Source organism: Hirundo rustica, assembly GCF_015227805.2.
Source record: "Hirundo rustica isolate bHirRus1 chromosome W unlocalized genomic scaffold, bHirRus1.pri.v3 SUPER_W_unloc_1, whole genome shotgun sequence".
Lineage (NCBI taxonomy): Eukaryota > Metazoa > Chordata > Aves > Passeriformes > Hirundinidae > Hirundo > Hirundo rustica.
Genome location: NW_026690191.1, coordinates 75908 through 98874, shown reverse-complemented (window position 1 = coordinate 98874; position 22967 = coordinate 75908). Strand labels below are relative to the sequence as shown.

Sequence of the window (22967 nt, the reverse complement as noted above, 5' to 3'; positions counted from 1 at the left end):
TAGCTCGTTTATCCAAGTTAATGCAGACTTTAACTCAAAGCAATAAATAAAAAACCTTAGGAACAAAATTCTACTACCCTGGATTAACTGCTTTACTTGCAGTGCAACTTGGAATGATAACTGTTTAAACTGTGTGTCTGTAAATGGAAAAAAACAATTTTTCTGCTAATATTTTGTATTTTTTTTTTTCAAATTGCATAAAACTGGTTTTCTGGCTAAAAATAGGATTAGTTCTCTTTGCATCAGAAAAAAAGCTTAAATGGCTCTTAAATTCACTTACAAACATGCATTTTGATTTAAACAGATGTGGCAGTAAACAAGGGGAAGAAGATTACAGACCACTGTTTGAGAACTTTATTCAAGATCTTCTTTCCACAGTCAATAAACCAGAATGGCCAGCTGCAGAGTTGCTACTTAGCTTATTAGGAAGGCTATTGGTAAGGGATACTTGTTCTTAACTATTATATTAATTAATTTCTTATTACAATGAAACTTGTTTATTTTCACTCAAACTATTAGAGGAGTGTTTTCTGATTGTTGACATGCATGCAGCATGTAAGGATATTCTTACATGTATCACTATTACATAATGCATATAAAATAAAATTTAGGTCAAGATCATTGATATCGAACTTAGTAAAGGTCATATGCATACAGTTTCTCACGAATGTCCTCTTCTAATACTCCATGACATTTTCCACATTAAAAAATGCCATTCTATAGCATCTAAAAAGTTTAGATATTCATAGAACCATAGAATATGCTGAGCTAGAAGGGACCCACAAGGATTATTGAGTCCAACTCCTGGCCCTGCAGAGAATACCTCAACAATCTCACTCTGTGCCTGGGAGTGTTGTCCAAACACTCCTTGAGCTCTGGCAGCCTTGGGGCTGCGACCACTTCCCTGGGGAGCCTGTTCAGTGCCTGACCACCCTCTGGGGGCGGAACCTTTTCCTGATATCCAACCTAAACCTCCTTGACACAGCTCCAGCCATTCCCTCAGGTCCTGTTAGTGGTCATCAGAGAAGAGATCAGTGTCTGCCCACCCACTGCCCCTCACAAGGAAGTTGTAGACCACAATGAGGTCTGACCTCAGTCTCCTCTTCTCCAGGCTGAAGAGACCAGATGGCCTCAGCCATTCCTTGTATGGCTTCCCCTCTAAACCCTTCACCATCTTCATCACTCTCCTTTGGATGCTATACAATAGTTTCATTCATATTAATTGGGAATAAAGTCAGACTAATACCTGTAATTATTCATAGAATCATAGAATGGTTTGGGTTGGAAGGGACTTTAAAGCTCATCTCATTCCATGCCCCTGCAGTGGATAGGCAGGGACACCTTTCACTAGACCAGGTTGCTCCAAGTCCTGTCCAACCTGGCCTTGAACACTTCCAGGGATGGGACAGCCACAGCTTCTCTGGGCAACCTATTCCAGGGCCTCACCACCCTCACAGGGAAGAATTTCTTACCAATATCCCATCTAACCCTGCCCTCTGGCAGTGGGAAGCCATTCCCCCTTGTCCTATCACTCCATGCCCTTGCAAATAGTCCCTCTCCAGCTTTCTTGTTGGCCCCCTTCAGGAACGGGAGGGTTCTCTAAGGTATTATGGACATTCAGGTTCCTCAGGTGGTCATGAGCCTGATCTTCACTTAGAGTGGGAGGGACTTTGCTCTCCCAGTCCCATACTTCTCTGGACTATTCCTTTAGCACAGAACCTGAAAACAAGTATTTTGGTATTTTACAAGTTGGTCTTAAAGTAAGTAAGTAGTACATTTACTTACAGATTGTGACATTTTACAGAATGTGAATATTTTCATAGTAATGTTTTTTGAGAGTTGTTCTTCAGTATTACAATGCAATTAATACAGTAATTTGAGCTTTTTATTTGGAAAATATTTTATGGTCGTGTTCCTGGTAAAATGTAGCTTTCTTTACACTTGTGTGAAAAATGAGGAAGATGTATTATGGTGCTATGATATTGCAAAGGGTATCTGCTCTACTAGATATCTGGTTTATTTTAGTTTTTTAAAAAATATATATTTTTATAACAGGTGTATTTGTGAAGCAAAAGACTCAGTAAAGAAAAAAGCCATTGTAAAGTAAGGACTGTATCTGTGATGTAATAGCAAATTACATAACTTTAGGCAGCATGGAAATTAGGTGGACTTTTTAATAAGGTCAAACTGTCTTGTAAGAAGAATCTCAGTGGCAGAAATAAATAATTTTTATAACAGCTTATTCTGCTTTTCTTAGGTTCACCAGTTCAGTAACAAATCTACAGAAATGGCATTAAGAGTTGCATCGCTTGACTATCTTGGAACTGTAGCTGCAAGACTCAGGAAAGATGCAGTCACTAGCAAAATGGATCAAGGTTCTATAGCCAGAATACTCAAACAGGTGTGTGAAAGATCCCATGCCAGTTGGATTGACATGTATCTATTTAAACGCCTAAACATTTTAAAGATATGTGAAAAACTGGCATTATGGGGAATAAGTTTTCATTGTTGTTCAGATTTTTGAATCAAATATACTCAGTTTATAAGTATCACATTTGTTAATTTATGTCTTTCTCACGCGATCTTCCTAGTGATCATTTTAAGTGGTGAATTAAAATGGTAAAACAAATTTTCTGGTGAGGATATAGATGAAATAATGTAGTGACAGTTGTATTATATCTTAAGAGGCCTTAAAATATATGTGTGTGTATGCATGTATGTGCATTTGCTATTGCAAAATGGTAATTGAGCTATGGCACTCATATAGACTTTTAAGAGTTAAACTGTTATGCCTATAAGGTTAGTTTTTATGTGATGGAACTGGTATTGGTTGTGTGTGTAGAGGGGGTTGTTACTTTTGTGGGGTTTTTTTACTGGAGTTGCATGACTTTGATCAGGGAATACATATCTGCATTTCTGCTAATGCTCCTTATCAAAATATCTCCAAATCTGAAGGCTGGCAGCAATTACAAAGCAGTGTGTACATTTGGGCTCTCTATAGTACATTAAGAAAATCTTGGGCCTTATTGGTCTTTTTAAAAATGTGAACTTTTACATTTCTTATGGATGCAATACTTTTCTTTCTGAACTACTAATTGTTCTCAGCATGATGAGATCTAAAGTTGAGTAGTCATATCAAGTTGGTTTCCCTGAAAAGACTCCAGATCTACTATATGTATTTTATGATGACTATTATATTTTGAAGGTAAAACTCGTGCAATTTACAGGCATTCAGATAAAGAATCAAAATTCATCTCCTTCATGAGGCTGATACTTCCCATAACTTTTGTCAATTGGAATATTTTACTATGTAGTGTCAAATCTTTATGTTCATGGCTTATTATAATTTATACTTCTATGTGGTAAGGGGTTGTAATTCTCCATTTGCAGTGATTTTGACAATTGTACATTAGACTTCATATGGAAATATTTTGGAAGAATCCTTTTCTCTTTCCTTATCTCCAGAAGTTATATAATAGTATTGAAAGATATTCTAAAAAGATACATACCTGAGTGGTGACCTGAATTTTTCTATTTGTTTTGAGTTTTTTACAGGATCAGACAAGTAACTAGGCATTGGCATCTGCAGAAAATAAAATAGTTTTGGGCAATTGAGTGCTAAAAGCTTTTTTCAGTTACTCAGGAAGCTTAATATAAATGATGGCATTGTGAAAAGTATATACAATACAGTACAACCACTCAGGGTAGACTGTGTTGTTTATAAATGATTTGTAACATAAGAACAAATAATTACATGAAAATGTGTACATGACACCTAAATTTCACTTTGTTGCTCAAATGGCAAGAAAATAAGATCCATTGGTAGACATATTCAGCTTTAGTCATTAGAAATATCCTAAATTATTCTTTTTATTCAGAAATGAACTTATATCTCTACAGACTTTCTTTCCTGTTGAACTGAATACTTAGGCTGTTGGATATCTGATATCATTACCAGGATAATCACCAATGATCGATGAATGCTTATGACTCTGTTTATTGTGGTGTCTTGGTGTGGAAAGACAGGTGTCTGCCAGGGAAATCTGGAGCTTCCCTTGGAATGGAAAATGTAAACCCCCTCCCTCCAAATTATTATAATTTTGCAATTAGCGGCTTTCAGGTAAAGATATGGGAATAGGAATAACAGTTCTTTACTAGGAATATTAAAAATACAAATGTAGTAGTACAAAAAAACAAGCAAAAAAGCAAACAAACAAAATCCTAGAAACCCTGACACAGTCAGAATATGACCTGGCAGCCTGTTGGTCAGGGTGTTGGAAGCAGTCCAAATAAGTCCTCCTGGAGTAACAGATGTGGTTTTGTTGGAGTAGAGATGATGCTGTAGAAGGGTCCAGTGGTGACGAGATGGGGTCCAGTCTTCCTCTGGGAAACCAGTGGAAAAAACACACTGTCCTGCTGGTCTGAATCTCAGCTTTTATCCAGGTAGGAAGGCTTGGCTCCTCCCACTCGGTGGAGCATCTCACAATGGGATGATGTAATTTTTTAGTCACGTGGTGAGCCTTAATGGCCCATTAACAGAAGATATCTCCCTGGAGGGAGGATGGATGGTGGAAGAGATAAAGAAACACTGCCCCACCTGGTTTTAACAGCTGGCCCATTAACAGAAAGACACCCCCCCTCCCCCCCCCCCCCCCCCCCCCCCAGAATTAAAGAAAAACACTTCCTCAACAGATTGGGAATGGAATACATTCCATTGGGAATAGAATATGTCTTGCATTGCAAACCAAGATGTGGTTTGGACTCATGAACTGTATGATTCGAGATTCGATTTAGGAGAAAATCTATTATGTTTTGACATTTTTAAACAGATCTTTTTCATAGAAATCTGTCAGATTGTCAAGTTGATTTGAACACTTATGCATGCTTTTCATTAAATTACCTCTTGATATGCTGATCTTCTGGACTTGTAATTGTACCTTTTTTCACTTGCTGTTGTTTGCAAGCTATATTATGTGCCACATTTGTGACAAGATTCTCAATCTATGCTGTTCATACAGAAGCTGATGGTTATAAGTTACAGGTTTTATTGCTGAAGAAGAAAAATGTTTTGTAGCTGAAGAAGTTTAAGCCAGAAATTATTCTTCTATTTTTATTATCAATATTGAATATGATTTTTTGTGGGCTTCACAGTTTCTTTTTGTTTGTTCTGGGTTTTTTACTTTTTAAAATAGTTAGGCAGTTAAGGTTCATCAAGCAACTCTTTCAGCCTTTTTATCCACAGAATTTAACATTGGTTGAAGGCCAGTCTTTCAAATCACAATTTGCACTTCATAGGGTGCCAAATATAAGTTAATAAACCTATATTAGTATTTTGTCTACTGTAGATGTGTTTTGAATTCTTGAACTGATTAATTTGAGGGGGGAAAAAAACCCCTTTTATCTGGTGTAGCATCAGCAATTGCAAGGACCTGCACATTTCAGTATAATAATATTAAGGAAAAACTAGTGTTTTATGGTTTTGGGTTTATGCTGTCTTGTAGGTGTTGAGAAAGTTAGTTTCTGATTCATTAACAAGTTAATTGATACTGATTTGATCTCTAACCCCTATATGGGGAAAAGTACATTGTCTGATGGTCATATACAAAATCATTGTTCAATTTACATAGGCTAGGACTTTTTAAGAGATCAGAGTATACATATTTCCTATAAAATAGCCTCTTGTAAAAAATATTCTGGTTTTAACATTCATACAGTTTAGATATTTACAAATCTGATGCATAGTTCTCAGAATAATATTTCCTATGTAATCCTTTTTGTGCATCTTAAAAGTGCTTCACAGGAAAATTAATATTACCTTATTCTGTAGATAGGCTTTATGCACTAAGTGGAATTTTAATAAAATATATGTTTGTTCTCAAGGTTTTTGACCTGATAGAAACTTGAGTCTCAGAGAGTATGATTCTTTAGTGCTAGAGCTCAGGGGTGTTTGGGAATAACCTCTGTAAATTCTTTGCTAAATGAATTGAGCATACTTGCTGCACTTTCTCTGTATCGATGCTGTAAACCTGAAAACAGTTATACCAAATATTTTGCAGAAGGATAAGTTATTTTTATTTTTTGATGTTTCCCATATGTTTTTACAGTTGTCTGTTTCATATTTATGTTCATTTGACTTTTTTGCCTTTTATCCCTTGTTCACCTGTGAAGTCATTGTTTCAGTGTTTAATATTGTTGAGAGAGCTAATGATGTCTTTTATAGGTTAAACCTTTTTTCAGTCTACTATGTGTGATTTCAGCCCTTTGTTTTTCCTTGGGAACAGAGGGTCTTCACACAAGATCATAGGGTCTGTTTTAAAACAAGTCTTATTCTGCTGTTAATCTTTTTTTGACTTTGGAGCTACAGTCTAATTTGGTTGTCTCTATAAAGTTTAGAAATAATTGATTAAAAATTGTTAGTTGTATTGATAATTGCAGAACATTAACTTCAGTGTATTTTATATGTGGACATACAGATTTTCAGATGATAATCACCACTGTGCAATATTCTATTTTAAAACTATCTATCTATTTCTGACAGGTTTCAGGAGGAGATGAAATTCAACAGCTGCAAAAGGCTTTGCTAGATTATCTGGATGAGAACACAGAAACTGATGCATCATTAGTGGTAAATTTCAGCTTTCTGATGTCAAATTTATATAAAAATAACTTTAGTAACATGCACCGAATAAAATGATTTTTGGTCATGCATATTAGGGATTCAATTAAATTGTCACCCTAACATATAATGTTGATTGTGTTTTCTGAAATATGGTTGATGCATTAAACTCACTTTATCTCATATATCTGTTAATTTTACTCTTCTACATCTGTTTTTTTTGTTTTCTGTGTATCCTGCTGTATTTCTCCAGTTTTCTCGGAAGTTTTATATAGCTCAGTGGTTCCGTGATACAACTATGGAGACAGAGAAAGCAATTAAATCTCAGAAGGATGAGGATTCATCTGAAGGAACTCATCATGCAAAAGATGTTGAGACCACAGGGCAGATCATGCATAGAGCGGAAAGTCGCAAAACATTTCTTCGCAGCATCATTAAAACTACTCCATCTCAGTTCAGTACATTAAAGTACGTTTGAGCACCACTGCTTTATTAACCATGCATTTGACATTTTTTATAATTTTTTGATGAGCATGTCCTAATTAAAACATTGAATTTGTTGCAGAATGAATTCTGATACTGTGGACTATGAAGATGCGTGTTTGATTGTTCGCTACTTGGCCTCTATGAGGCCATTTGCCCAGAGCTTCGATATTTATTTGACACAGGTAAACTGTGCTGGAAATCTTAGTAGAGTGAAATGCAGTTGGTTTCTGATTCCAAATACTTTTGTGGTAGTGTACCATATCTGTTCATTGTTGAGCACGGGTATTTAACAGGCCGTGATAACACCATGTGCTTTCTGTATTGACATAAGTGCTTATATTTCTTTTTCTTGCATACATTTTATATGTCATATTGTACATGCATTATTTTATTTGTCCATGGATGTAGATGGCAAAATCAATATCTTAGATGTACACAGTAAAAAAACAGTTGCAAAATGTTGAAATCTCTTTTAAAGTTTCTGCCAGATGCATGCTCATCTGGTGATATTAACTCATTCAATTGATCTTCATTTAAAAATACAAGCCAGCTTAGCTACTTGCTTGCAGTGCATGTTACTGTCACTTTGGAAGCTGTTATTTAACCAGTGTGTTTTCTTTCCTTTTTCTGGGAGAAGAGCACTAACATGTTGTCATGGCAACATGTTTGGACTCCGGTACTGGTTTGGTTTAGCTTAGTTTAGGTTCTGTTACTTATAGTGATCTGCATACAGAGCCATTCTTAAAATGATGGTGCCCAAATCCATCTCTTCCATTGAAAGAATTATGATGAAAGCCACAACTGATGGCAAAAGTAGAGTTTAAAATGAAGGGACTTCTTATTTTAGTTACTTCATTTGCATGTTATTCTGCTGCATTGTTACCTGTTAAAGAGTTTGCTACCTTCCCAAAGCAAATGAATCTTTGTTTTTGTTCTCTTATTAGATTCTGCGTGTACTTGGTGAAAATGCAATTGCTGTTCGAACAAAAGCCATGAAGTGTCTGTCTGAGGTTGTTGCTGTAGACCCCAGTATTCTAGCCAGGGTAAAAACGTCTGAAATATCCATCATGTATATACATTCTTCTGTCACACTTAAAAGAAATCTTTAATTCTTATTTTGGATTTGTGTTTTACTTGTTCCTTTTTAGCTGGATATGCAACGAGGAGTTCATGGGCGGCTAATGGATAACTCCACTAGTGTAAGAGAAGCAGCTGTGGAACTTCTTGGTCGATTTGTGCTCTGTCGTCCTCAGCTTGCTGAGCAGTACTATGATATGCTGATTGAAAGAATATTGGTACGGTGATTTATTTATGATAAGTGTCATTGGGAAATTTGTTTTCAAATGAATTTAGATGTTTAACAATATGGAATGATGATTCCAAGAGTAAATGATATGCTATTATTTTAATGGGGAAAATCATGCTTTTAAGACCAACCTTCTGAAATGCACTGCTTGTTTTCAGTGAGGCTTTGTTACATTGTCGTGGTTTCACCCCAGCCAGCAGCCAAGCCCCATGCAGCCACTCGCTCACACCCCCACCATCAGGATTGGGGAGAGAATCAGAAGGGTAAAAGGCAGAAAACTCTTGGGTTAAGAGAAAGACAGTTTAACAAGGAAAGCAAAAGCATCACACACAAGCAAAGCAAAACAAGGAATTCATTGAGCCCTTCCCAAGGGCAGGCAGGTGTTCAGCCACCTCCAGGAGAGCAGGGCCCCATCCTGTAGAATGGTGACTTGGGAAGATGAACACCACCACTCCAAATGTCCTCCCCTTCCTCCTTCTTACCCCCACTTTACATACTGAGCATGATGTAATATGGTCTGGAATATTCCTTTGGTTATTTGGGGTCACCTGTCTCAGCTGTGTCCCCTTCCAACCTCCCACGCACCCCCAGCCCCTCCCCAGCGTACGAGCAGAAAAGGCCTTGGCTCTGTGCAAGCTCAGCAATAACAAAACCATCTCTGTATTATCAACTCTGTGTTCAGCAGAAACCCCAACACAGCCCAATGCCAGCCACTGGGAAGGAAATCAACTCTACCCCAGCCAGAACTAACATATACATCAATAAGTAAATATACATAGAAAGTCATACTGCAACAGAACCAGGATTATATTCCTTTTGGCTCCTTTACTGAGGCACAGATTAGATGAAATGAGGAATTTTTCTACATCTCTGAAGTCTCAGATGTGGGTTATTGAGGGCAGTTCAGTAGTGTGGGTGATGGAAAAAGTCTACAACACAGTAATTAAAAGTTGCCATTTGTAATCCAAAAGAAAAAAAAAAAAAAGAACTACTGTTTTTTATAGTATGTTTTAGTGCTTTAAAAGGCTTTTTATTAGAGTTTTTGTATAAAAAGTGGGTTTTGGCTGGATGTTCAGGTAAAGTACAGTGTTAATTTAACTGTAAGATAACACTAGCTTTTAGCATTCATGTTAGGTTTTAAGTGAAATACTACTCATTTGCTATAGTTACATGATAAAATATGTTTGTGAAGTGTTTTGGAGATGTCCATACGAGCATGCATAAAGGCGCTCATCCTGGCATTTAGATTAAACATATATTGAATTAAGTAATATGAAATGAAGGTACTCATCCTTCTCCTTAGATGAAGCCTAGGAACATGGAAAATATTTGCTGCACATATCATCCATAATCTTTATTCAAAGGCTTTTGAATTATTACAGTCCAGATTTACAAAGTGTCTTGGGTGTTCATAAACAGTAGCTAAAGCATCACCACATCTAGCTTATAAGATCTCAAATTAAGAAGTAGCATTATACATTTGCAACATAGTGACTTCCTAATTGGGATGCTATAAATGGAGGAAGTGTTTCAATGTTTTGAGGACTCGGCCCAAACCTTTAGAATTGTTGCAAATAAAGTCATGCTGACCTTTCATATAAATATACTCCAGAATATTTTTGCTGTGGTTTCTGAATCCATTTTTAAGGTCAGATTGTGAGATCTTCAAATATAATTTATATAATACATTAATTAATATGCCTGATTTCTTTTCATGAGCATAATGTTTTTCTCCTCACAGGATACTGGTATCAGTGTCAGAAAAAGAGTCATAAAGATACTTAGGGATATCTGCATTGAACAACCAACATTTCCCAAAATTACTGAGATGTGTGTAAAAATGATTCGGAGAGTCAACGATGAAGAAGGCATTAAGGTAGAATGAAACATATCCTTCAGGATTTAAATTAACATCATTGGTTTCTATATTTTGATGCAGAAATAATAAAAAAAAAAACATTGCTCCTTTGTAATTTTTTTTTATTAATTTTCAATTTTTAAGAGCGAATACTTTCTACATTGCTGTCTGACTTGATTTTCTTTTCTTTCTTCTATTTTCTTCAAGTTCTTGCTGACAATCAAAGGATTTTAAAAAGTTGTTATCTAGAGTTTTGGTGGTTTTTTTCTGCAAGTATTGTCTCTGATATATTTCATTTCTAACAAGTAAAACTAGTATATAAAATTCCTTTCTGAAAACAAAATAAACTTTAAGTCAAAATTAAGTACTTGATGTTAATATATGCCAGATTTATAAGTTCTGCATATAAAAAATATAAAGTATTAATCTTTGAAAATTTTGCATTAATTCTGAATGTTTAATGAATCAGTTATTCCCCCATCAATGTTACTTATGTGATCATATTCTAATCTTTGTGGGATATATATGCAGAAGGGCAAAAACCTAAGAATATGTGTTGAATCATAAACCTGACACTGATGTTTTTTGTTTGATTTGGTAAAAATAATTTAAAAATTGTTGGATAATTAAGAATACACCTGTAATAATTTTGTATCACACTTTCAGTGGGATTTGAAATCTGGAACTTTAAAGCTACAACGTATAGTTTTACCACTTGAGATATGTTAATGCCAAGTGGCTTTCAGAGAAGACTGTTAATCAAGTAGGTGAACAGGTGGATCTAAGGTGCTGCTAGGAAAGGAGGATGACCTTTCCCTTGCCTTTCCAACAACCTCATAAAGATGAGGCAGTAACTGCAATGTATTTTTTTAAGTCTCCATGGATGAGGAATGCTTCCTACAAGCATATGCTTTTAAGTAATTTCAGAATAGTTCCATTCCATTCCATTCCATCTTTTCCTCTATAGAAAAAAATTGTAAGGAAACCAACTTCCTATGTTTGGGTAGAGAGACTTGATTTCTCTCTCTTCCTTGCCTTGTCACAGCTGTTCTGAAAATGCCAAAGTAATCTACAATTGCTGCTAATTCTGCTGTAGAAATGGTAGTCTTTTGTCCAGTTGTCAGCTTCTAAGGGGTACTATGCTTTCCTGAGGAATGCAAATTAGTGCAGGAAAATGGTAACTCCATTTCCTGTAGCATCACTTCCTAGTGATCATTTTAGTGAAGCTTGCTTAAAGACCACTATAACTGCTGTAGTAGTAATCTGGGTCTATCTCAGATAACATTCTCTACATCAGTATCATGTAGGTTGAATAATTCCTTACGGAAGTGCACATATTGTCAAAAAAATTATTGTGCAGATGTATTAGTAATAATACCTACGTGCCAAGATAAAATTATTTCTGCTAATTATTTTTTTCCTTCAGAAATTAGTAAATGAGACATTCCAGAAGCTCTGGTTCACTCCAACTCTACATCATGATAAAGAAGCAATGACTAGGAAAATACTAAACATCACTGATGTGGTATGTTAAACAAATTTTAATTAAGTTGCATGTAAAATTTCTCTGTGTTATCAGTATCTTTAGAATATTGTCTGTAGTCTTTTAGAAATACATAAGTAATTTAATTATCAGATTAATTTCTTTGTATATCTCCTGACATTGAATATGTGCTAGAATTATTAATCTGATGGAACAGGCTATAGGAAACTTTAAATGCTCACTAATCTGCTGGCAGTGATAACTGAGACCATATTATACTCAGGTTGTGGAAAATACTTGTTCAGGTAAAACACCACAAGTTTCTATTATATTTAACATTTTCCAGGAAATGCTAGTAGCAGCATATAATTAAGCCTAACTAAGAAGTTGTCTCTTAAAAGAAAAATTTCCTCAATTGATAGCATTTATTCTGAAAGGTTATCAAGCTGTTTCAACAAATGCAAGGTCATGTTTTCACTCAAGGTAAACTAGTATCTGCATAATGTTATCTACTTTTTAGGAGCAGCAAATTAAATTGTATGCCTCAAAAATCTATTTCAAATAAAATGCTTTTACATTTGTAGTGAAAACGTATTGTGTAATTGTACTGTACTGAAAAGGTATTTTAATATCAATTATACCAAGATATAAATATCAAATAAAAGTACTCTCCTCATGACTTAAAAATATGAGCTTAAACTGCTTTTTAATATTTTTACTAAATTGTAGTGTATTGTGCATTTTTCCAGAAAGACCAGTTAGTTTATTTGACTTCAGTTTAATTCTCAGTTCTCCTGCCAATTCTTTTTTGGAGCATCTGTGAGCTGTTCCTGACATGATACCAGTGAAGGCTTTGTTTATATAAAAATATGTACATGCATATATATATATATATACATGTTAATTTTTAATGTCAGACTTGTATTTGTGCTTTAATCTGTACAAAATGTTGTTCTATTAACTCAAAATTTGGTTGTCATTAGAAGTAGCAATCTCCAGTAAAATGTGTAGGCCTTGTGTGTATGGGGTACAAATTCTGAGATCACTTAAATGGTGAGAACTGTTTTTCAAATGCAGGAAAAAGTTTCTGGTCTCCAAAGATATTTAACCAAATATTTAGGAAAAAATATCTGTGCCTGTTTACTGATCTTTTAAGATGACATCTGTATTGAAGTAATTTTTCTTCAGATGCCTTTTTAACCAGTTTATTCTCAAAACTACTTTTAGGTTGCAGCTTGTAGGGATACCGGCTATGATTGGTTTGAACAGCTTCTTCAAAATGTAAGTAATGAATTTTGAATGTATGGCACAATCATTGTAAGAATTTTTAATTTTCTTTTGGTACTAAAACATATTGACAGGAGACTGCGAGATCAGTCCTTTACAGTAAACAAATTCAATCCATGCCCTTTAAACATCTGACCTTTCTTTAATTCCCCATTGGTGTAACTTTCTTTGTCTCCAACATTATTTTCTTTCTTTCCATGTAGTTGTTTTAAAAATACTTCCCTTTTCATTTTGGGGAGGGTTTTTGTTTGTTTGTTTTTTAATTTCATAGTCTCTTAATGAGTGACATAACATGAAGTCCACAGATATGATATATAATTCTGAAATGAGGCTTCAAGTGTAATGTAGGTTTTTTAAAATGGTAGATAAGTGTATTTTCACATCCAGTGTATTTGTTACACAGTTTATAGAAGCAATGAATCTTCAGCCCATAGCTTACTTCCACATTATATTTTACTCTGATTTTTCTAAGAATGAGCTTGATTTGTTTATATGTCTTAGCCTGTGTTATCTTTCTCCTCTACAACTCATGCATTTGTTGATTTTCAAGTAAAATTAACAACTGCATACATGGAAGAATTAGAGGTGTTCAAAGATTTTACTTTAGCCTCAAGTGCCATGAAAATAGGTAGCGAAGTAAATCAAAGTGCCTCTTAATGCCTGCACTGAATAAAAAGCTATAGTACAGGCTCAATTAAATTAACTGATTAAAATGTTCATAGAACTATGTTTCACCTTAGTTTGATTTTTTTAATGTGTCAAAAAACAGTATTACTTTTGTATTTTTTTTCCTGAGTGTTTTTGAAAGCCATCTAATTCCTGTTAGTTACTTCTGGCAATTATGACCGCATTATTTTTTTCTGTATTATTTCATTAAGCACAAAGTTAGCTTTCATCCCAATGCAAAAATCAGTAGAACTCTGTCTTTTTGTCACAGTTAATTTTTTCTTTTACATTTTGGTTTGATTTTTTCTTATTTCCCTTAATTTTTTCTTCACCATGTAACTTTTATGGAGACGTTAAATATTTTTGTAGTGCAAAATGCTTGTGTATCTGTAGTAATTGTTATTAAACCAGTACATATCCAATGTAAATGAACGCACCCTGAATACGAAATAATTTTCTGTTTCATCTGCTATAGCTGTTGAAGTCAGAAGAGGATGCCTCATATAAACCTGTGAAGAAAGCCTGTACTCAACTTGTTGACAATTTGGTTGAGCACATTCTTAAATATGAGGAATCCTTGTCAGGTAGTAGTGTTTACAACCCAGTAGCTTTTTTGAATTTTATGATACTGTAACAGTGGTGGTTCAAATGACTATTGTGAAAAGCTACTGTTACAGAATTCCTATTACAAAAGTGATGGTAATGAGTTATTGCATTTATTTTGATTATGAACTTTTGAGCACTTTGTAATAATAAAGCTTCCCTAATTTTCTCTAGCTAATCACAATAATAGAGATAATTTTAAAATAACTTGCTCAAACTTTTAGATCACTAAAAACAAATCAAATGTGTCAAGCTTTATTTGTATTAATACATTCTAAAGTTGTAATAGGAATCATTGGCTAGGCCAGTGTTCTGTGTACAGTAATTAGGTTAAAAACTAGTGATATCTTTGAAGCATCTTTACTTCTTATTTTACATATGTTGTGATCACATATAAATGTTATTACATTATGTTCTCATCTCTAATCTAATAATAATATTCTGTACTGATCTTGAAAGATATGCTATGAAAGAAATATTCATATGATGTTTTGGCCATGTTTTTCATTGCTCAGACATTACTTTGTGTATTTTCTTTTTTTTTTTTTTTTTTTTTTTGCAGATTCTGACAACAAAGGTGTGAATTCTGGTCGCTTGGTTGCTTGCATAACCACTTTGTTCTTATTCAGCAAAATCAGGCCCCAACTAATGGTCAAACATGCCATGACCATGCAGCCATACCTGACCACTAAATGTAGTGTAAGTAGAGAAAATTAGAAAATCAGTCTTTTCTTTTTCCCAGATAATTAAGCATGGAAATTAATGGGTATCTTGTATGTTTGATTAAATTGAAGGTAGGAAAATAGAAATAAAAATTATCTTTCTATGATTCATTATCATATCTTCTAAAGATTAGGTCCTTTTATGATCTCTATAGCTTCCAAGATGCTGTTCCTCACCCTCTGCCTTCACATTTTACACTCAAATGAAACTGAAACCTGTGCTGCTTCTTTCCCTTAAAGACTAAAACATAGTTTTCCACCTGCTATGAAATAATTTCTTAAAATTGTTTTATTTTATAGTCATGGTCCCAAAAGTAAAGATTTAACATATGAATCTTAAGACTAAACATATAGTTCCATAAGATAGGGTGATCTAACATATAGCATAAATATTACAAGGAAAGTGTCCTGCTTTATCCTCTTCAGCAGTTCACCTCTTTCTACCCTAGCTCTGTTTTTGTATTTCTCTGTAAGACAGTTTAGCTCACAGAAATGATAGAGCTAAAGTGCTGAATCCCCTCAGTCTGGGAAAATGGCCTCCTCCTCTGAAACATTGCATTGCTTTCTGCCATTTTGATTAGCACAGTTGGCTCAATGAAGGTTGTGATGAACCCCTCATCTGGCAGGAGCAGAGCAGGATCATGCAGACATGGCTGAAGGAAGAGCTTGACTGAGTGGAGGTCAGCAATCCATTAAATTAGGTCAGCTGCACAGGGAAGAGCAGGCCTGAGAATGCTTGTTATCAGCTTAGTTTGCAGGTATAGCCTAGAATTTTACAGTTTCAGCCCTAGAGCATTCTCTAGGCATATCTACAACAGACATAGAGCTGCTTCTGATCAAACAGTATAGGAAAAGGTTATCTGATTATTTACTTGCTGTCAATACCTGTTGCCAGGTGTTGTGCATTCTCTACTGTGCATGTGTCAGGAAGAGTTCCTAAATTTGTTTTAGGACTCAAAAAAGTTTTCATGACCAAAAATTTTCAGGTCTGTCACAGCCTTGATGATAGGTGAATTCTGCTTCTACAATTTTTTTTTTTTTACAGAAGTTCTGTAGTAAACAAGAACTTGCTTTCAAAATAATATGTAACTTAAAAGCAGATGTAAACTATATATTATTTTAAATCTCTACCAAATAACTTGCAAAAGATACATAATTGTATCATACTGTTATGTAATTGTGTTATATTAATATGTATGATATATGTATTACATAATACATATTAATAATACTTAGCTTATAGGTAACAGCTAGAAATGTTAAATGCTATAAATGCTGTTGTTTCAGACCCAGAATGATTTCATGGTGATCTGCAATGTTGCAAAAATCTTAGAACTTGTAGTGCCACTAATGGAACACCCAAGTGAGACATTTCTTGCCACTATTGAGGAAGACCTCATGAAACTCATCATCAAATATGGCATGACAGTAAGCTTTTAATTGCTACTATTCAGTTAATTCCATTTCACATTGTGAAATATGTAGTTTTGGTTTAAAGGAAGTCTGTCTTCATTATGAAGATAACTTTTGAGCCATGAAAAATCAATGTTCTTGGTTTACTTGTGTTTGTGTGTTGTTGCTATATTTTAACAATTATAAATTTGGGCATGTTTTCAGAGCAGTCTAGGAGATGGACATTACATCTGTTAGATTGTTACTTTTAGTTCTGCATACCTTTTTCCTGCATAACATCACAAAAGTCTCAGGTTTAAATTCTAAATATATAACTCATTTGTTCTTTCTTGCACCTAGGTTGTTCAGCATTGTGTGAGCTGTCTTGGGGCTGTTGTGAACAAGGTCACTCAGAACTATAAATTTGTGTGGGCCTGTTTTAATAGATACTATGGTAAGTAAAATCACAACGTAATTGTCACTCTTCAGTTTCGCCTACAAGTCTTATCTTAGGGATACACCATGATTAAATACTGTGATCAAAAATTTTATCTTACTCTAGGTGCACTTTCAAAATTAAAAAGTCAACACCAAGAAGACCCCAACAGTACAATAGTTACTGCCAATAAACCAGCACTCCTTAGATCACTTTTCACTGTTGGAGCATTGTGTCGGCATTTTGATTTTGATCAGGAAGATTTTAAGGGCAACAGTAAGGTAAAATAACTTGTAATTACTCTCCATGTCTTGTGTATATTGAATGCTCCACTTCAATTTGAGAACACAGTATTCCTAGGCTCCAAAGCTATGCATTTCTTCATAATGCATATGATATAGTTTTTTGGGTTGTAAATACATGGTTTTGCAAAGACAATGCAGTAAGATTTTGTTTCTCCATTTTGATATATATGCTTTTTATAAAACATTAAAAATATCTGTTTCATCTTCAAATAGCTGTTATTTGTGTTTTAATTTCCTCAGGTTAACATTAAGGATAAAGTACTTGAACTGCTGATGTATTTTACAAAGCATTCAGATGAAGAGGTACAGACAAAAGCCATTATTGGCCTTGGTAAGAAATATTAATAGCTTTTATTATTCTGCTGTAGTAGAAATCCATGCATTTCTTTGTGTAGTACCAGGTAAGTTTTTTTAAAATCAAAGTTCACCACATGTTTTATTTAAAACCTGGCTATAGAAATGTAGTCAAAGGGATACTTTGAAGTTGCATACTTCTGCAGCAGAGTGGATGCTTTTGACAGTGAATGCCTTTTTGATGTATGACCAAGTCTTAAAAAACACCAGGTTTCCAAAGTAAATGGAGATGGTTTTTTTCCCCCCACATGCAAATATGTTGTAACTCCAAATGTTGTTTTTCAGTCCTCAAGATATGGTTAAAAAATAACTAGAAAAAATGATGGAAAAGCTTTGAGAATTTTAAGTGTAGGGGCAGAAATTCCACAGGAGTTGAGGAAACTCTGTCAGTTTATACCAACTGGGGGATGCTCTGTGAAATTTCACAAGGCATTGAGATGATGCCATAGTCTAAATATTAGAGTTTATTTTGGGTCTTTGGCAGTATTTTAATTTTAAATGGATTCTTTGTCAGAAGGTATTAGTATAGTATCTCAGTGACTTGCAGTAATACATGAACTGCCACTGAGTGGTTTGTATCATGTTCATCCTCTGCTCAAGGACCAAAACTGTACATGTAAGAGCATCTTGTTTGGACAGATAGGCCTTGGTTTCTGGAAGAGTTCAGTTCATGGTTATGGCTTAGTCTAAAGTAAGTTGTCGCCTATGTGTGTGAGCTTGCATTCTATGGTTTAACTGTGTATAAGAATTTTCCTCCTTATGCTGCTGTTTAGGTGGCTTTTTAAATATCCTGGTACAGTTCAGGCTAGGGAGGACTGAGGATAAGGACTGAGACTGAATCTTGATTTGATATTCTGTGAGGAAACCATTGCAGACAGCTGAGTGGGATTAATGGCTTTAGAGTTGCCTTTGTTGCAGGAACAGTGCTATGGTGTTAACTAGCTAGAGGTTTTTCTAGGCATTGTGTCAAGATGCACAACACTTACTGTAGTCCATTCTAATTGTTCTATCAAAATATTGCACATGGGATAGGGGCTGCCTTCCTAACCATAGACATGATTGCTTTACTCATGGAGGCTGAGTGTTGCATTCATCAGAAATGTGCCTGAATTACAGACTGAACTGTGATCAGTTTGGAGAAGAGGAGAAAACAGGAGTGGCTATCATTAGGCATTCTTCAGACTTTTTTATTCTTTTTTTCTCTACCTGTAAACATGTCAGTCTTTATCTTAATTAAACCTTGGACAACTGTTTTCAGTGATATATTAGTCTCATCTAAGTACTGGTTCCACTTTGAAGGTAGATGCTTGGGTGTACAGAAATGTAGTAGGCAGTGCAAAGCTCTATTTTACAGGCTGATAATTGAGTCAAGTTGTCAAATCCATTCAACATTTATGTGCAGCAATAAGATGAAAATTACTAACAAGCTAATGCAACATTTATACACAGTGAAGGCATCAAATGGAGTGTGTGCTTTCCTATTGGTAATTATTAGTGTGTCCTTACAGTAAGGACACTCAACAGTCTTAACCTTTGCTTTGGGATGTGTCACTGCTGTTGAGAGATTGAGTTTAACCATAAGGTTAATGGTTATGGTTATGCTTCTCTTCCAGATGTGTACTTGCAAGGCAGATTGAGGATAAAAAATTTTGTTAGTATCTAACAGGTAATGTCTTACTCAGCCAAGTTCAGTGCTTAAAATTAACAGAGTGAAAACAAAGGTATGAAGAGAAGTGATGTGAGAGCAGCCCCAAGATGTAAACTTAGTCCTTAAAAGAACACAGCAGTTGCCTTTTTTCATCCCCTATGACAAATTCTTATGCCAAATAAAATTTCTTTCCTGCTTACAGGGGATGGAAAAATAATAATTTCCCTAAGAGTACTGGTGGTTTTAGATTATTTTAAATAAGTGAAAGAAACAAAGAAAGAATTATGGATTGTTACACATACATGCAAGTGCTTTCCATTTTCAAAATTAAACTTAAATGGGTTGGACTTTCTCAGAGGTGGTCAAGTTATAAACATCAATATACACCTGTATAGAGTGGACAATTATACTACGTACTTCAAAGAGGAGCATCATTCCTTTTTCTTTCACCTCTTTCCCCTCCATCTCCCCTGCCTTCTTTCCTCTTCTTATTTTGCAATTGAAATGAGATCTTAAATGCACTGAGGTCTTGCCCTAGACTTAGCCTTTACCTACAGTCCTTTCTGTGTGCAGAGCCACTTTTAAAAACCTGAGTGTTCCCTTTGTTACACCCACTTTTATACATTGCTTTCACATAATTTTATTTGCTTTCATTTTTTCCCCCATTCTTCTTTTATGTTTACGTTTTCTGTGTGTTCATTCGGAATCTTTGTTTCCTATGGTGTAGTGGTTTCATGTTCGCTTATCTTTGTTTGCTAAATTTGGTGTAATGGTTTAAATGTTTTTTCTGCTGTGAGATAGGATTAGGAGAAAAACAAGCAGACTTCACTTAAAGGTTTAAAGATAGATTTATTAGCACACACTAAAAAAAAAAAAATTAAAATGAAACTTTTAAAACACTCTTCCTCCCCCCTACAAACTGTTCACTTTCTCACAAACAATATAAAGAGACAAAACTTGTGACTTTCAGTCAGTTTCACTATTTAAAAATAATCTTTTATCATTTCTTTAGCCAAGGAGTCTTTCCTAGTTTACTATGGAATTTCTCCCACTGACAACTTAGAACAGTTTTCTTGTGAAGAAAAAGAAAACTTGCTTTTGTGAAATCTCTTCCCATTAGCAGTTTTCCTAACACTGCATATGGGTTATATCTGTTTATTTAGGGTACTGTTTAAGGACACCTCTTCTAGTATAAAACAAAGATTCTCTTCTTCCATCTCTAAAATCATTTTCATCTCAAAACTAGAGATCTCCTTTTTCCCTAGGAACAAAGGGTTTTATATCACTTTTCTTCTTCTGTTCAAAGTTCTCTATTAAATTTTAATTATATCAGCTCACAAGCTAGAACCATGCATCTTCCTAAATAGCATTTATATGTTACAGGAAATAGTCTATTTTTCATGGTTTCACTAGAGAAGTCCAGCTAACAAGGCAACTCCTCTATCCTTCTTCTAATTAGTCTTTCACTCTCTCTATCTGACTTCTGTCTCATGCCGTGTCTTCTCTACGTTTCACTCTGTCCTTTTTACTCAAAAGGAGGATTAGAGTTTTAAAAAGTCTCATCTGTACTAAGAAAGAGAATAGTCTCGCCCGGGCCTGCAGATGGTCACATGATCTCTGCCGGGTAGCAGCCGCTAGGATTTTCAAAAGCCACGGGGATGGGGGGGAAGAGAACTTCACCATGAGGGACTTCGGGGCAGCCTGGCTGGTAGATACCTCCTGTCCCCCTCCCCCCCCCCCCCCCCCACCTCGGTGACTATCGGGGGGGGGGTAGGGCCCAACCCAACCGGGCTCGTAGTTGTTATCGGGGGGCCCGGCAGACATCTCCCCTGGCTCAGCCGGCCTGGGGTAGGCTTTAAAATTAGCTGATGCTAAGCTGCAGCCTCCCCCTCCCCCGTCGGGAGGCGACGGGGCCCGGCCAGGCGAGGGCAGGCTTCCCCCCCCAACAGGGGGGAGCGGCGGAGCTTGGCCAGCTTGGGCTGCTCTACAGAGCAGCCCCAACTCAGTGTTACCTGCTGGAAAGCCAGAAGGAAAAGAGAGTTTCCTGGGTATTCTTCTGATTTTTTTAAGCCTGTGTGTTCCCAGAAGGATGTCATCTTTCTAATTGGTCAATCAATCTGTCAATTCCAAAGTTATCAACTAATTGGCTCTTCCTATCCATGCTAAACCAGCATATATGGTCGTGAAAAATACACTTAATGTTTGCTTTTCTCACGGTCTTAAAAATTAATCAAGTAGTTAAATATAGTTTAAATTGGGAAGTTATGTTTCCATTACCATTTTTTTTGGTGATACTCTGTAAGAGTCTGTTGGCAGCACTCCTAAATCTACATATGTGATCTAAAATTATATATGCTGTTACTTATTTCGATCAAACTTTTTATGAAATAAAGACTTCCCTGACTAAGAATAACCAGTTCTTTGTCAAGGGTAGGGCTGCAGCTAAAAGCAGTTCTATAGTCTGTATCTTCTAACAGATGTAGTCTTGGGAATGCTTCACATAATTTTCAAGACACGACCTTAATAGGTATATGAATAATAACAGTGAGAGGTCTAAATTTTATTTTATTGTGTTCACTATGATGCCTTGGGAAGGCTGACCTGGAACAGAGAGTGAACAGAATTAGAGACTACATTAGATATTTATTTAAAGGCCTTTAAGGATACACCTTGGGCAGCACAAGAGCCTGATTAGGGCTACACCCAAGGTGGACTTAAAATAGTCACAAAAATGGACAACCAGTCACAAGGTCTTACACTTTTATAAGTTTTGGTCCATTTGCATACTGGGGTTTAATTGTCCCAATTACAGCTTCAGGTCATGAGGTCTCATCCTTGTTTCTCTCTTCAGTCCACCGCTGTTTATGCTTTTGGGCCTGAAAGTTGTACTCATTGTCCTTGGTCTCCAGCAGGAAAAGGATTTGTTTTGTCTACCTACTCTGTGAAGAGAGCTTACTGTCACTTAATATGAGGCACAGAACTACACCCCTAGGCAGCACAGAATCTGGAAAACATGAAAGCTAAAGCTTAAAGCATCATTTCCCCCCTTTAGAGGCTTGACAAGGCCTTTTCCTTGTTGACTCTCTATTCTAAATATCTACTAATAATAGGTATTCAATAACAAATAAGTATGTAACAATAGTAAACAACTAACAATATTAAACATCTAACAATAGATAAATATCTAATAACAGTAAACATCTAACAACAGTAAATATCTAATAATAGATAAATATCAAGCAATAATGATAATAAGCAGTAATAAACATCTAACAGTGGTAATGTTTTGTATAGTTGGGTATCATGCAAAGAAGAATAATGATTATTGTCAACAGTTCTTTAGGTACAGAGGAGAAATCATTTAAAGCGTGTTTTCATCTGCATCAGTCTGTTTTAACAGTTGTTTCAGGAGCAGAAGCTTTCTTAACTCTGGAATAGTGAATCCAAGGTCCTTTGCCAGCAATTTTGACTGTGGTGAGGGTGGTCAGCAGAACTATATTTTTTCTTTTAAGATTTTATTGTTTAAATACTCAGGATATTTAGCATTTTTTCCACATTTTCTCTGTCTCTGTATGAATAACTCTTCATAGGTTCAGCACAATGTTTTTCTCCAAATGTATTAGAAAAACAATGAGTAATTTTTTAGCAATGTTCCTCCCTTGCTCTTGGGAGATTTCCTAGTCATTGAGATGCAGACTAGTACACTGGACATGCTTCTAGACCTATATAACTTTTAGTTCAACTGCCCTGGGTCAGGACTCCATCTTTATCTATCAGACAGATAATAGAATTCCTTATAAACCTA

At 35.4% G+C, this 22967-nt stretch overlaps 1 protein-coding gene across 4 annotated transcripts in view; it reads left to right on the top strand.

Annotated features, from left to right (window-relative positions):
• Nucleotides 1-22967, top strand: part of LOC120747602 (nipped-B-like protein) — a 196730-nt gene that overhangs the window by 160851 nt on the left and 12912 nt on the right. For all 4 annotated transcript variants that reach the window (XM_040053619.1, XM_040053616.2, XM_058424290.1 and 1 more), the window contains 16 exons: nucleotides 305-437; nucleotides 2258-2401; nucleotides 6539-6625; nucleotides 6870-7084; nucleotides 7182-7284; nucleotides 8047-8145; nucleotides 8251-8397; nucleotides 10150-10284; nucleotides 11693-11791; nucleotides 12977-13030; nucleotides 14178-14286; nucleotides 14868-15004; nucleotides 16315-16455; nucleotides 16780-16873; nucleotides 16982-17136; nucleotides 17401-17491. In XM_040053619.1, the coding sequence (XP_039909553.1) occupies nucleotides 305-437; nucleotides 2258-2401; nucleotides 6539-6625; nucleotides 6870-7084; nucleotides 7182-7284; nucleotides 8047-8145; nucleotides 8251-8397; nucleotides 10150-10284; nucleotides 11693-11791; nucleotides 12977-13030; nucleotides 14178-14286; nucleotides 14868-15004; nucleotides 16315-16455; nucleotides 16780-16873; nucleotides 16982-17136; nucleotides 17401-17491 (1943 nt within the window). The remainder of the gene's footprint in view (nucleotides 1-304; nucleotides 438-2257; nucleotides 2402-6538; nucleotides 6626-6869; nucleotides 7085-7181; nucleotides 7285-8046; nucleotides 8146-8250; nucleotides 8398-10149; nucleotides 10285-11692; nucleotides 11792-12976; nucleotides 13031-14177; nucleotides 14287-14867; nucleotides 15005-16314; nucleotides 16456-16779; nucleotides 16874-16981; nucleotides 17137-17400; nucleotides 17492-22967) is intronic.